General features: G+C 37.7%; 1 protein-coding gene across 2 annotated transcripts in view; it reads left to right on the top strand.

Annotated features, from left to right (window-relative positions):
- Positions 1–444: 444 nt before the first annotated feature.
- PDE7A (phosphodiesterase 7A) overlaps positions 445–16,485 on the top strand; it is a 46,025-nt gene continuing 29,984 nt past the window's right edge. The window contains exons 1-3 of one of the 2 annotated variants that reach the window (XM_081325820.1): positions 445–954; positions 5,765–5,825; positions 14,329–14,412. In XM_081325820.1, coding sequence (XP_081181946.1) covers positions 817–954; positions 5,765–5,825; positions 14,329–14,412 — 283 coding nt within the window. In that variant the 5' untranslated portion in view covers positions 445–816. The remainder of the gene's footprint in view (positions 955–5,764; positions 5,826–14,328; positions 14,413–16,485) is intronic. The other variant, XM_081325821.1, reaches the window with a different exon arrangement.

Genomic DNA, 16,485 nt, shown 5'->3' with positions numbered 1-16,485 from the left:
AACAACAGACCTCACAACCCAGTGGAGATAGATGGGGCACTTTACACAACTACCCGAAGGAAACAAAAAAATAAAACCGGCAAGCGAGAAGGGTTTAAAAAAAAAAAACAAAAACAAAGGGGCATCAGGAAGGATCAGTGACGTCACGGCGTAAGACGTTCCCGCCGGGGATAGTCGCGCCCGCAGCTCATTCCAGGACGAGGTTTTCCTCTTTAGAGGCGTGCGCTCGCGTGACAACAAGGGAGGAGAACGTGCTCAGTGTGGGCGAGGAGGACGGGTTGCTGCACGCGCAACTCTACCCCCACCCCGTTAGCTTCCGGCGCCACTACCGCCATCACTCTCCAGCCAGCACCTGGCCCCGCCCCTCGTGCGCGGGGCCGCGCCTCGTGCTGGACAATAGCGGCGTTGCCGCAGCCGACTTGTGTCTCCTCCAAATCAGGCCGGGACTGCCGCAGTTACTACAGCCGCCGGGCCCGCCCGCTACGACCTGAACTAGCGGCGACAATGCCGCCGTCCCGGCCGCGGAGCTGACCGGAGGATTCGGTATTTGAGCCGGGAGCTTGATGTTGGTTTCTTCCGGATCGTCTCTAGGCTGCCTCTCCCGCTTCTCCTGCTTGCGAAGCTCGCCGAGCCCTTCTCGGACGGTAGAAAGAAGTCTTTGCTAGCGCTGCCCGGGTGTGCGTGCGTGCGTGCGTGGGGCAGGTGAAAGCGGTGTGTGCCGGGCCCTGCCTTGATCCCGGAGCCGGGCCTGGCTTTGATTAGCACCCCAGAAGACGAGGTGGTGGTGGCGGCGGCGGTAAGGCAGCCACCGTTTCAATGGAAGTATGCTATCAACTGCCGGTGCTGCCTCTGGACAGGCCGGTCCCGCAGCACGTCCTCAGTCGCCGGGGGGCCATCAGCTTCAGCTCCAGTTCTGCCCTTTTCGGCTGCCCCAACCCCAGGCAGCTTTCTCAGGTGAGGCCCCTCTCGCTGTCCCCCCATGTGGAGGTTGGGAAGCGGCCCTCGGGAGAAGGAGGGGCAGAAAAAAAACAAGGATACCCGTGCGGGACCCCGAGGGGGAAAAGGGATTGCTTTGAAAAAAAAACAAAAAACGGAGGCTCCAACGTGCAAGGTTTCGAGTCCTCCGGCACTGTTCGGTCAGGCGAGGAGGAACAAAAGCGGGAGGGTGGAAGATTAGGCCAGATAGCACGCAGATGAGGTTTTCAGTTAGCGGCGCAGGCAGGCAGGCAATCTCGGAACACGCGAAAAAGACGCACCAAAGCACAGCTTGACTCGGCGGAATTGCCCTCTGTCGGGCTCTCTGCTCGTCTCCCGTTTTATTTTTGTTAACTCTTGCTGTTTTGTCACCTGTAGCTGGGTAGTAATGCTGTAGTAGATCATCAAGATTGCCTTTAATGAGGCTTTTGTTGATTTTTCTCCCCCAAACGGGCTATACAGTTTGTAATTTTATCCTGATCATAAGGCTAGAAAGGAGGAGAGAACGAAATGGTTTATTTGGTAGGTGGTAGCTGAGGTAGTTTAGAAGCGTTCAGTCTTTTTCTCCTTAATATTTATACCGGTAGTAGTTATGAGAGTTACTAGGATATAATGAAGCTATTATACACGCTTCAGATTTTAGTGAGGAGTCTTTGCTTCACTTCAAGCTGAATCATGCTCGTCCTTTAAAATATTTTGCAAAAGATTGTCATATATATTTTTGTTCTGCCTTTTCCCGGCAGTTTAAATATGTCTCTTATAGGTTTTTAAAGTAAATATACTATGAGTCCAATGTGAATGATACCAGTAATAAACTTAACCATAACAAATGTAGGTAGGTGGTGAAATGTGAGAAAATAGATTCTGTTGCCATTTTTGGCGCTTTTCAAATGTTTTGAGGATTGGGTTACCCATCTGTTATTGCCCTGATGCAGTCTGCTGAGATTTCCCTGTGAATGATAACAAATCTCTGAATCTTAAGGCATTTGCCCAGAATTAGAGCTATGTATTTGCTTTCTTTTTGTAGCACTCCATATACTTGGGCAAATCACAATTTTATTCAAACATCTAAGGGTGTAGGTCCCTTTCAAATTTTGAAATAGCACTGGCTAATACTATTGCAAATGAAGAGGAATTTTTCTTTGGTTTCTTTTTTAGTTTAATAGCACAACAAAATATGCTACAGAATGTGGATTATAAAAAATTAGTTTGAAGAGAGAGTCAAACTTAAATTTATCAGGGTTGGTTCTAAAGAAATATCACAGATAAAAGCAAACTATATTGACTCCAAATTTATGTGAAATACAAAATTGCAAATTATTCAGAGGAGCATAGGTGGAATCTAATGTCAATGGTGTATTGAAAGAGTGCTGACTGAAATAGTCCTGCCATGTATCCTCAAAATCCAAGGATGGGAAGATGTGGGGTGTTTGGTGTATAGCAAATAGCTCTTTAAACATGTAGACTTTTGTTTGTGTGATGATGGATTCATCAATAACAAAACAGCTGCAGTTTTTGAGCCAGCCCACAGATATTCTTGAATTGAGATTAATGCATTAGCGCTGGGACTTTAGGCGATAATATCCTTTAATCTCAGATATTAAATATGCTTACATTTGAACTGATTTAGTAAAACCTGATTTGAAGCAAGGACTTTGGATCAAAGTTCTACTTTTATGTAACAGTAGAAATTACCTCCAATTGATTCTTATGCATTTGGTTACCTGAGTAGTTAACATAATTAAGTTGGCTGACAAGTTGGCTGACGGTGGAATTCATGTTCTGTTAATTATATCCTTTGGGTACAGAAAATGCATACAAGAAAAAGGTCTTTGTATGTTTATTGCTTAGTAGTTTAGCTATTCTATAAATCATATGCTATGATATCAATAGAAAATGCTATGCAGAATGGTATTAATTTTGAAAGGAAGATTGATAGCTTTTGTTTACAATTGTTGACACCTTATAAATTAAATGATTGTAGGCATTGCTATTTCTTTTGCAAACATTAATAATTCTTACAAGGAATTTACAGTTAATTTAATATTTTCTTTCCACAATTATTTATACTGAAGAATATTTAATATTAGTTATGGTCTCAGTATTCAGTAAATATGATTGTTTTTATACATAAGGACTGTTCTTAAGAACAAACCATTTTGATAAACTTATTAATAATGGAATGTATAAAAGAGCATATTTTATTCCAGATATTAGGATGCTAAGTTGTTTCGTACAATATTTAGTTACAACTATATTAGTGCAACTTTTAAGTAGAGCGATTCACAGAAAATACTGAAAGACTTAACAAGTCTTTTGATGACAGTAAATACATCTATGATTAGATGTTCTTATTTTTATTAAATTTATATGCCATCCATTTCACTGTCAGGTGACTCTGAATGGCTTACAAACATCATAAAAGCAAAGGTACATAACATTAAATATTAAACAAGCTAAATAAGTTAAAAACCCAGAATACCATGACGTGGCAGTGTGATCTTCTTAGGCCAATAATCACCTCCAACATGGAATGCCCCTATTGGGGCCCCAGGTCAGTTGGCAGAGCCAGGTTTTGAAGTTCTTATGAAAGTTCAAGAGAGTGGGGGCACATCTTAATTTGAGGGGCATGATGTTCCAGAGGGTGGGAGCCTTGGCAGAAAAGGTCTTTCTCCTGGACACTGCCAGCCAGAATTCCTTGACTGACAAGGTTTGCAGCATACTCCTGCAGGAACAAGTGGCTGGGCCAATCCCATTGGGTTGCTCAGGTAGCCTGGACTCATGCAATAAAGGGCTTTAAGGTCATAAAGCAACACACTGAATTGGACATGAAAGCAGACTGCAACTTATGTAGCAGCTAAGGGTTACATGGGCTGCCCTAGAACTGTCTGTCTGCAGGGGGGAGGGGGATAACTGCTACCAGCATTTAAGAATGAAGATTTAGAAAATGAGATGCAACAATTAAACATTAACAGCTCTAATATATAACCAAAATCCATGATTCAAAATCATGGTGAGCAAGATCCAACTTCTTTAAAAAAACAGTTGTATTACTCACTGTATTAACATTATTAACATTAACTAATTCGTTCCCTTACAGAATACCAAAAACATAAATGAGAGTGTAAAATCTCCTCTAGAAAGCCCATTAATTAATTCTCTAGTTAATAAATTCTAAGGATCAACATCCTTACAAAAAGTACACCCAAGTTATTTTATAAAAATATAAATAGATGGTAATATTGACTCAGTTGAAGACATTTTGATTGATGTCTTACCTATGGGTACATAAATTATCTTTTGTTTTTCTCTTCTATGTTTCATTGTATTTTAATGAGCAACTTGCTCTGAACTTGAAACAAGGGAACTCTACCTATAAGTTCAAAACAGCCTGATTTGAATTTGAATAGAGTACTTTGAACTCAAAATATTTTATACATCCCTGAACAAATGTTATGGAGACTTAAATTTTTCAGGATATGTGAAAATGTTTAGTTACTATATCTTTTGTTCTTTAAATCTTATTCAATCCATCCTTTTTCTTCAGGGGCCATCAGAAAACCTGTTTCTTACATCATCTAAATACTCCTTTTAAAGTGGCTGATGGTTTATAAAATGTGGACAGGAAATCTGGATTTAAACCTGCATATGCAGCTGTACGTCTTGTTGCCTCAGAAAGCCATTTTCATTTTCCGATGGTAGAGATTTTTGAGTTGATGAAAACTACATAGTATTGCAGAATACTGAAGGGTCTCTAAACTTCTGCACCTGCTATATTCACTATTGTCTTCTTATGAGATATACAGAAACATGGCATAAATATGTTGTCACTTTGTACCATATATAGATTGTGTCAGCTTCATTTTGCTTAGGGATTTATTGAAATACATAATTTGATAGAGTGTCTAAACTTTTGTATACAACTGCTGTTTAGTCAGGCCTTTTCAGTTTCATATCTTCTTCAGTTTCCTGTTTTGATTGTATATATCCTCAGAAGAAAGTGAGCTTTTTTCAATACTGTCATTGTCAATTATCAGACACTCTTATGAATTTTACATGGTCATGGAAGTTCTACACTCTTCTGTTATAATTAGAATGGTGCTTTCTGACTGGGAAGTGTCTATCATCTGGCACTCATGCTCAATTAATATTACACATTTTAATGCACTTTTCTTGGTAATAATACAGAAATGGTTTATTAGTACCTTCCTTCACATTTGATACTGGAGTGTTGGCCTTCCTTACATCTACCATCTATCATTCTTATCCCCATTATGGATTACTGTTACTATTCCACTCTTTCAACTATACTGGGAAAAGGTGCCTAAAATAGAGGTTCCCAATCTTGAATTATTATTAGAATAATAATCACAGGAGAAGAGTTTTACTAATACCCAGCCATTGGGGGAGTCAGGGGATACAGGAAGAACTAGTTCTAGTCAGGGATAGGAACTGTTTTAGTAAGTTTAGCAATTAAAATCCCTTGAGTGAATTGTTTTTTCTATGCAGAGATTGACTAGTAAGCTCACTGTAAAATATGATTGGATGTAGCCAAAATATATGCCATTGGCTTTATAACTAAGAAGCATCATTTTATAATTGATTTTAGAGAGTTAAGATGAGTGGAGTGTGAGGAAAAGTATGTCATCCCGGGTTAGTTTTATTAAACCTGATTGAAGTTTGAACTTTTGTCCTTTACTGAAGCATTAATTTACAATGGTCTTTAAATAAAATGAGAAATTAAGACACTTTTAAAAAAGTAGAACTAACATATATTTTTAATTTTCAGAGACGTGGAGCAATTTCCTATGACAGTTCTGATCAAACTGCATTGTACATTCGCATGTTAGGTAAGTGTGGTTGCTTATTGAGATATCAGTTCTCTCTGTCAAATAGACAATATGCAGAATGCATTTTAATAACTAATTGCTTCTTTTTGGTCCATTGCTTTCAAATGTTTCTTAAGTATTTACATTGAATTTGCTACCATTTTTACGTTGAGTCAGACACTAAAAATACATCTGAAGATTTCAAAAAAGGAAGATATGAGCTGTCCTGTAATTCAGATTTCAGTGGGAAGAAAATATGGGAGTGAAGATGCAAATATATAAGAGAACTACTAAAGCAGGGCTTTTCAACCTTTTCACCCATTGTACCACTTTTAGGATATGGCAGCATCCCAAGTACCACCAGTTGCCTAGCAAGGTGTCAAAAACCTGATGCCCCCCCCAAAAAGGAAAAAAGTGAAGTACAGGTAGTCCTCGACTTACAACAGTTTGCTTAGTGACTGTTCAAAGTTATATTGGCACTGAAAAAAGTGCCCCCCAAGCCACAGACAAGCAAGACACCTGCCTGCCTGCCCAGTGGCGCTCTTCCTCCTGTCCGAGGTTTTCATTGTTGTGAGCATTTCCGTTGAGGATTGGCAGCGGGGGTGGGATGGGGGGTGTTTGGTTTTTATTCTGCCTGTTTGCTGGATGGTTGCAGTAGGTTTTGGTCACTTCACATGTCCCTGGGACACTGTGACCATCATAAATATGAATCAGTTGCCAAGCAACTGAATGTAAAACACAAGACCCTGGAGATGCTGCAACATTCCAGCAGCATTTTTCTGGGCTCAGAAGTGCCAGGATCAGTGCTGAGCTCCAGCTGTAGCCTGGCGCTGATCCTGACGCTTCCACCGAGCCCTGAGAGCTCCGAAGAAGCGCTGATCTTGGCGCTTTTGCTGAGCCCTGACAGCCCTGCAGCTCCAGCCATCTTTCGCTCAGGCTTGTGCGGTGCTTCCACCGGTTCAGCTCATTCCCCTCCTCCACTACCACTTTTCTAGGATGGTCGCGTACCACCTGCCAGGTGCCAATGTACCACAGATGGTACCCGTACCACTGGTTGAAAAGCCCTGTACTAAAGAATATGCCAGATATTAAATATATGATACTGAAGTGCCATGTATTTACATTTATGTATAAATTGTATACATATATTTATTTTTAATGTCCTTTACCTGTGTTAAAGGTTAGCTCTTGTAGTTATAGTTCTTGTGTTGAACATGTAGAGATTACAGCAAATGCTGAATACATATAAGATTAAGAATTTGTTATGTTTAAAAATAGTTGAAATGACTCATGAATAAATATTTGTATAGGAATGAGTTTCAGTTTAAGTTGTAAACTAAATATTATTGTGTGCTAGCAATTTTGAAATATTGCAACAGAGAAAAAGATGTGGAAGGAATTTTTATTGTGAATTATTCATATTAGTTCCACAGATATAAGAAATACATCATCGTAAGTGATTTATTTGTTGCATCCTTTACAGTAACTTCTGTTTAGGTTATTCACTGTTATAAATTTTACAGAAATGTGTTGGTGGCTATTAGAGCACTGAACTCTAAAGTAAGTTCAGTTGTTAGTACTGAACAATCAGCAGACAGTAGGTGTTGGCTGATGTATCTACGAATTCTACTTTAGTACCTGGTAAATCATAGTAGAATCTCTGCATGTCCCCAGATAAAAAAAGAATTGCAATCCTGTTGCATATGGGAATTGATAGTAAATGATTCCTTAAAAATAATTACAATAGATTAATTCTAGATTTCCTTTCTGGTATTTACACAGTTATTCTTGTTTATTATACAGACAAGTTCAGACTAATTTGGCAAATTTCATTCATCCTTGTTTGTTGCTGTACCACAGCTACTAACCTCCCTGCTTGTTTTAATTTCCTTCTGTGGTATTTGTTGGCATTTGGCAACACTAGGGAAATATTTATTTTCATTGTTTCATTTAAGTTAAGAAGCCTTAATTTATTAAAAAGCACTTCCAGCCCTTTGATAGATAAGGCAACAAATCCAGAGGCATTCCTCTTTGTTCACCTGATCCTTCCATGAAAGTGAAACTTAAAATGAAACTAGCTCTATACCAGGAGTGTCAAACTGCTAGCCCATGGGCTGGATGCATCATAGCCAAACCGCTCCCACCCCATTGCCGGCAACACGTCACGTGACGTTGCGAGTTTGACACCTCTGCTCTATATCATTAGTAAGCTTATCTATTTTCCAAATCTGAGTGTTTCAGTACAGACATCATACAATTTATCTGGGACCATTATTTTATTTATTTTATTTTTATTACATTTATATCCCACCCTTCTTCGAAGACTCAGGGCGGCTTACAAGCTTAGCAGTAGCCTTCATTCTATGTATATGCCTGCTTGTTAAGGCTTTCACACACACCCCAAGCGGCATTATTACAAAGTCAGCTTATTGCCCCCAACAATCTGGGTCCTCATTTTACCTACCTCGGAAGGATGGAAGGCTGAGTCAACCTTGAGCCTGGTGGGATGCGAACCTGCACTAATTGCAGGCAGCTGGTGTTACTTAAGGAGGCATCAGCCCACTGCTCCACCAAGGCTCTATTATGAAAACCAAAAGCAATAGTTTTGAACCCAGGTTTTTAGAATTAACATTATGATTGTTAGAAGATACCTTCTGATTCTTCAGAAAAAATAACAGTGCTACTATAGTATGTAGCTCCCAAACCAAAATGAGTAAGATAAAAGATAGTAGTGCCAGAGGCATGGTGATTGCACTCATGCCCTCCAGATTTCAGTTGAGTCACATTCAACAGACTGTTCTCAATGCGAAGACTTGGAAGATACAAATCAGATGTGAATCCATGTAAAATTCCAGTTTAATAATGGTATAGAACTGAATATTCATGCTACCTGGTCGGTAAATTCACATAGATTTGGACTCTGAGCAAATTTGATTGAGTTGCCTAAGCACAGCCTTATGGCTTTATCTGGACTGAAATTGATTCTGTGACTCCCAGTGAGGTTGACAACTTTCACTGAATAGTAAATTTGGTCACTTATTTGCTAGGCCCAGTGTCCTGAGTCATTTGGTTGGGTCCATGTGGTGGTATTGCCATCTTTGAGGAGAGGATGATCCTTCTGGCTTGAAGAAGGAGGTAGTCCAGCCTTTTTTAAAGAGACCATTGCTGGATTCTTTTCTTCTGGATAGTTATTGTCCAATTTCTTAACCTTCGCTTTGTAATGTAGGTTACTGAAAAAGTGGTTGGATAGTTCTTGTAAAGGGGCTTGGAGGAAGCAGATTATTTGGACCCACTCCAGGCTAGGATACAGCACTGAAACAGCATTGGTCACACTTCTTGATGACCTTTGGTGAAGATGGTATGGGGATGGTATGTCCATCCTTGTGCTTCTTGATATATCAGCTATTTTCAGTACCATTGATGTCCTTTTGACTGGTTGTAGAAGCTAGGAGTTGGAAATGCTGTTGCAGTGGCTTGCCTCCTTCTTTAGTGATTAGTCCTAATTGGTATTGACAGTGGGGAGAGAGATTGCATCTACAGCCCCTCGGTACATGGTGCCTCAAGATTCTCACTCCCCCTTTTTAACACCTACATCAGGCATGTCAAACTTGCTGCATCCCGCCTGCGCAGGCCATGCCCACCCCGGCACTGTTTTGGCAAAAAACTCCCGATACGTCACCATGTGGCCCATGTTGCGATTGGCTTGACACCCCTGACCTACATGAACCTGTTGGGTGACATTGCCAATCAGTTTGGAGTCCAGTATCATCAGTATGCTGAGGATACCGACTTGTATATCTCATCCTTGGGCTGTGAAACTGTCAGTGGCCTCTGGAGGCTGTTTAGATCTGAATGAGAGAAGTAGACAACCATGACAGAATCCTGACTGGCTGTGATTGTCAGGACCCACCCCAAACCACGTCTTAGGAAGACAAAAACTCTTGGAGCCAGGTTTTTAGTCCAAAAGAAATCTTTACTATGACATGCTCGGTTGTAGGAAATGAGACAGGGCTTAATGGTTCCACGATGAAAATCCTTATAAAGAGTTCCCGGTTTAACCCCCCTTAATCCCCATTTGGTCAGTCCCCCCATCCTTCCTCTCGTATCATCCATCTCGTGGGAAAAAGGAAGTTAGGACCCTTTTGTTTATTGCTGTCTACCGTGACAAAAACCAGATGCTAGCCCCCCCTTTTGTTTCCCCAGTTCAAAAGGCTTCTCCTTTCCTTTGAAATGCCTATTGCCGGTTCAATACACATCTATCCTCTTCTCTTCGGGAGATGGCAGAATCCATGGGATATGTTTGAAACATTCCATTTATGAATATGATATAAATGGATTCTGACAGTGATTATTTGCCTTCCCCCCACAAGGGATGTTTTTGTCTTTGTCTTTGGATGGAATCACACTTTCCTCTGTGAGACTTATATATATGAGTTGAGAGTCAATCTGAACTCTCAGCTACTACTGAAAAAGCAGTAAAGTAAGGAGCTCTTATTTTTCTACTTATTTATTAGCAAGATAGTTGTTATTTATGCCTATTGTTGTTTAGATAATCTGGGCCACATAGAGTTTTTGTTGAAATCCTGGGTTATCATGAGTTCCTACCTTAAATCAGTGTACATAATACTGCATTGATGACGAAACAATTATGACAATGTTGGAAAAGTCAATTGGTATAATTTCATTTTTCCATCCAATATACCCAATTCATGCAACTGGCAAAAGAGTGGATTGTTAGTTTCATAAGATAGTGACATTCTTCGTTTCATTTTATCTCTGTTTTGAGATATTGCAACTTGCTTACTCTGTTTTCAGCAGAAAACCAGTATGATTTATAAAATGCTGCTAAATTAAGGTTTTGTTTAGTCAATAATCTCTTCTCAGAAAGGATTCAAGGAGTGAAAATCAGGAATGGATCTTGAATTTTTTTTAGTTCTGTATAGAATACAAATGACTGATTATATTCAAGAATCTCCCGCTGCATTTTGCATAAATCTTCCGTCCTACATAATGGGGAAAGGAATGCATTTTAGCAACTGGGTCCATTTTATTGGCATGTGGCCACAGTAGTTATTGGATATAATTTTGTACAGTATTTGAATGTGGAATATTTAAATTAGAGAAAAAATAGCAATAAGTCTGAAACTGATAGAACTATTATTGATTCAGTTAAATAAAGCAAGGTGCCCAAGACATTATGATGAATGTTTTTTCTCAGGGACAGAGGCAACTTTTGAAAATACCAGTATATCAAAAGGAGATAAAAGTGATAAGGTTTTAAAGTACTTGTCTATTCATCATAATTGCAAAGAATCCCTTTGAAAAGAAATGTTTGTTCTGTTCACATTGAGCCTAACTTTTTTTTAAAGGAATGTTTATTTTATTTAATTGGATTTGTTATCATGTTGGCATTGATATCACACTGATTTTATTCTGCATTTGTTAAGTTTAATATCCCCTGAGGAAGATGTTCACTGAAACATTGGGCAATGCATAATTCTTTAATCATTTCTGCTTTCTGCTCGTTTTTATTTTATAGGGTTTCCTGCTTGAGCAGAAGACCTCCAAGGTCCCTTCCAACTCTTGTTATTCTGTTATTTGGTCAAATGCTTTCTGAAAGCTCAAAATACATAGAAAAATTCTTATATTCTACAAGCTTGTAAGCCGCCCTGAGTCTTCGGAGAAGGGCGGGATATAAATGGAATTAAAATAAATAAAATAAAATAAAATTAATCCTATACCTATAAAACTAAGAAAGGATTAAAAAAGTTTAAAGTCCTAAAGACTTGAAATTTCAAATTATTTTTATTATTAATAGATGAATTTATGTTCATCCAGATGAATATAACTTGAGCCCCAGGGCTACATGTGCTCTTCCCAAAGTCTTAGATGTGTCTAAGAGACTTCTGAAAGTTGTTACCAAATAATATTTATAACCTATTGGAGCAAAGTTAATACATAATTGTGCTTTAACTATATTTAAATATAAATGTAATAAATTTAGCTGCTGTCCTGGCCTCACTCCTCCAGTGTATGATTCCAAGGTTCAGGAAATTATACAAATTATAACAATGTGTTATTTATCTTAACTATTGTTGGGAAGAAACTTCAAAGAATGGAAATTATATCTCAAATCATGGTATGTGAATCATGGTATATTTCAATTAATCATAATGTAAACTCAGTTTAGAATTTAGATAGCATCGTAAGCTGTGGATAATTTAAAATAAAAGTTCTGACTTCCTCATTTTTGTGTTGAAAGAGAGAGGGGGGGAAGTATAATATTGAGGCTTAATGAGATTTGCTGTTTTAATGTTAGATAACAGTGGTTAGGCACATTCACATGCAACTGCTGCAAGTGGTTGGGACTAATTTAGATGCAGGATTGGATTTGAATTTCCCAAACTGCCATTCTAAAATAAGATGCTCTGTTGCAGTCAGTGCTGTTTATTTTCCTAAGCATGGTAGAAGTACTAAGACTAAGAATTGCAAAATCGAAACAACTGCTGCTTTTTAGGTTGATGGGAACAGTGGCAGGTTGTAGCTGGGAACAGTGGCAGGTTGTAGCTGCTTTGGTTCTGCACTCCTAAGGCAATTGATCAAGGGATTATTTCATTTCGAGGTATGGAGAAATCAATTCCTTACATTTTCTGTTTCTTTGCCTTTGGTCTGTCTTTTCATCATTCAGCTAACTGGTGGCTCTTTGTCGTGAGTTGGGTGGCTGTAAACATTTAATATACAACCAAAGAAACATAGCTTGACTTGACTTGAACAATAATGGTCCTGATAGATTCATTCTGAGAAAATTGTGTGATTGCTGCTTGTGATTTAGTGCTAGCTACAGTGAAAGTTACATTGAAAGTGACTTTCACTTCTTTTTGATTAGGATTTTTGTAAAAAAAAAACTTCGTAAAACAATTAACAGCTTTTCATTTCCATTTGTAGCTTCTGTAGAAGGAAGGAAGGAGTTAGTAGAACTGAAAAACTCCTATATGTGAATACATTTTTTATTCATTGCATAAAAATACCATAGGATAACATGATTTTCTTCAAACTTGTTTCTATTTTCACCTAAAGCGTTTCTTATAGTTCAGTGGTTATGCATTTTTAACAGCCATAAGTGGATTCCTTATTAGGTTTATAGATAAGTTCATTGTTTTAGAAGAAAAACTCACAATTATGTCATATAAATGTTTTCTGCAAAAGGTGACATATATTATAACACAAGACTATCAACAATATTTTGAAAAGCAATCAATGATAATAATCAACAGAATCATCATCAGTCAAATATCAAATGCAGCTTTCTATTTGGAACAGCTTATATCCTGCAACAGAACCTTTAATATCATTAAACAACTGCCTGTCCCAGGTGCTTGGGAAACAGTTGATAGATGGACAAAAATGCTAAATCCAGTCTAAACATCTGGCTATGTAATTCATCATAATATAAAATTTGAACCTAGTGAGAAAAAAGGTTATAGTATATATCTGAGTTCTGAGTACAATTTGTATAATATCAGCTTTTGGCATATAGAAGTATTTCTATAATTTGAAAAAAAATCTAGGCATTGGTTAATACTGATTGAGAGCCTTTGATATAGGTCAGGGGTGTTAAACTGCCAGCCCACGGGCCGGTTGCATCATGTGGAGGTTGCGCCCACCCCAGCTTTGGCAATGTGAAAAAAGGCATGATACGTCGCAACACGTCACGTGACGCAGCGAGTTTGACACTGTGATGTAGGTGGTTAAGACATCAAGCTAGAAAGTGGGAGACAGTGAGTTTTAGTCCCATCTTTGGCATGAAGCCAGCTGGGTGACCTTGGGTTAGTCAGTTTTTTCTCAAGCTTAGGTAGGAGGCAGTGGCAACGGCTTCTGAAAAAGTTTGTTAAGAAAATTGCAGGGGCTTGTCTAGGCAGTTTTTGAAAAAGAGACATGATTGAATGGAAGAAAAAATATTTATTATTTTGCCAGTATAAATAATAACATTACTATAGAAGTTGTTTCTTTTTGCTGAAGGGGGAAATACATGCAGTAATTTTCATGTTAATAATACATTTTGATATTTTAACGGAAGATTGATATAATCAAGCTAAACATAAGTAAATTTTAATGGCAATTACTATAATTGTGAAAGCTATAAATGTAGGATTGTATATATTAAAAATCTATCAACAGGTATCTTTTAGAAAAATGATTTGATACTGAAGAGAAAAAAGAATTTTGATATCTTTAGATATATTTTTGTCATTTATTATGGAAATTTAGTATATGATATTAAATTTAAATATCTAGTGAATTGTGTATGAGAAGGTAGGAAAGGAATTTATGACAAGCAGGGAATTGGACATTTGTAACAAAACTTCAAACTTGTGAAATTGCATCTAAGGTAAAGGTGCTGAGACAGTTCCTTGTATTATTGTTACCCTACATCCACAGAACGTCTACACCTTGCAACTGTATTCAGTTGCATTTTTCTCTGTAGCTCTTCGACGGTATATTTCACTCTTGACCCTATTTCCAGGAGATGTACGAGTAAGAAGTCGGGCAGGATTTGAAAGAGAGAGAAGAGGTTCTCATCCATACATTGATTTCCGTATTTTTCACTGTAAGTATTTAATAGCAGTATAGTAATGAAGAATTCCATTTGTGTTTGGCTGCTGCGCATATAGTCATACCAGGTTTTATTAACTAATATTTCTCTTTTATGGAAATAATTTCTATTTTAGAAATTATGAATATACTTTAGGTAGAATATTACGGTATTGTTTCTTAAACTACATTATATGAAGTTTTTTAAAAAAGCACAATGAATTCAGACTTAAGAGTGTATGAGGATACAAAACATAGCAGTTGTCTTCAGATTTTTATTTTATTTATTTATTTATTTTAATTCCATTTATATCCCGCCCTTCTCCGAAGACTCAGGGCGGCTTACAAGCTTAGCAGTAGCCTTCATTCGATGTATATGCCTGCTTATTAGGGCTTTCACACACACCCCAAGCGGCATTATATGTCTTTTCCTGGGATAGTGCAGTGCAGTAACTGCAGAGAGTAATTGAATGATCTTTTGAAAAGACATAATTGTCTACCTTCACATATTAGGGCATAATTAGAGAATCTCATTATTGCGTAAATTTACTCGTTCCATTGGCAAAGAGACAATATTCTATAGGAATGTAAAACTCCTCTTACCTCTCCCAGACTTTAAGAATTAAAGACTCTGATGGCAAAGGATAACCAATCTTTGCCTGTTTAGATAGCCATGATGATAAGGTAGAAGTGCAAATGTTTTCACTGTGGACATGGCTTGAAATTTTAATGATAAAATTCATAAGATTCTACTAAAAGATAGTACATTTTGTAGTTGCAAAATGATAGGCTTGAGCAAATCATGACATACTGGATGTAATTATATCTATTTTTAAAATACTGTCTTCTATGAATGTTTAAAATGCTTGGATTAATCTGAAAGCTGCTTCTTGACAGAACACTGAAGATTCGTATATTTCAGCTACATATATATATATTATGTAAAGAAGTTCTGATGTTCCTGGTAGACTTTGGCTTTATTGTATATTCTTTCATGGGATGACTTCCCCACATTTTGATTTGAATTTTATTTAATTTGGAACACTTCATTTATATGCAAAGTGGAATGTTTTGAGTATTTTAGAAGTATTTTAAGTTCAGCTGTTTCAATTCTGAAACACTTCATAGATGCTCAGTTTAGGTTGCCCTCAAGTTACAACCACTTGTTTAGTGACTGTTCAAAGTTACAGCAGCATTCAAAAAAGTGAATTAGAACCAGTGCTCACACTTAACAACTGTCACAGTATCCCCATGGTCACATGATCAAAATTTGGGGGCTTGGCAACTGGTTATTTATTCATGGTGGTTGCAGTGTTTCGAGGTTATACGATTGCCATTTGCAGCTACTCTAGCCAGCTTCTAAAAGCAAAATTTATTGGTGAAGCTGGTTTTGCTTAACAAAAACATAGTTTATTTAACAGCTGCAGTGAATCACTTAATTGTGGCAAAAAAGGTTTTAAAATCAGGTGTGACTCGCTTAACAATCACCTTAGCAGAAATTCTGGTCACAATTGTGGTCATAAGTTGAGGACTACTTGTATGTTGCTTTCAGAAATATGCTGAAGCTCTTCATGAATACAATTCTTTCATCTATTCACTGGTACTAGAAAAAAAGCAGGAAGTAACAATGGCTTCCTTTTTCTTTTTGTTTGAACTGTGAAACTTTAGTTGCCAGCTTTCAACAAGGCACAATCTTTAACGCCATAGGCACTAAATTAATATTCTGGCTTAATAAGGTTTCTTGACATAGTTTTCTTATTCAGGTAAATTGAGTGACCATTATCTGCATTCATCTTACTATAGTTAGAATCGTCCAAGATTGTGCTGGAATCATTGATTGAAATGGGTATTTAGTGTCTCATTTTGATCCATCCTCTTTTCTAGTCCTTCTAATGTGCTGTCAAGTAAAAAGAGATGGGAAAAGAGTATGCAATTGGAACTATGTTTCCCTCTAGCATCTTCAAAATGCCTGCTCACTACTATTAAAGGATATATCTCCTGATAGAAAAACATTAAAATCAGTTTTTGAAAGCAAATGACCTTGATCAGGTACTTTATCACTGGTGAGAATCTTAGTCTGAGCTTAGGT

Source organism: Vipera berus, assembly GCF_964194415.1.
Source record: "Vipera berus genome assembly, chromosome: 3".
NCBI classification, from domain to species: domain Eukaryota; kingdom Metazoa; phylum Chordata; class Lepidosauria; order Squamata; family Viperidae; genus Vipera; species Vipera berus.
The sequence above is the reverse complement of the archived record's forward strand: the minus strand, read 5'-3'. Positions and strand labels throughout refer to the sequence as shown.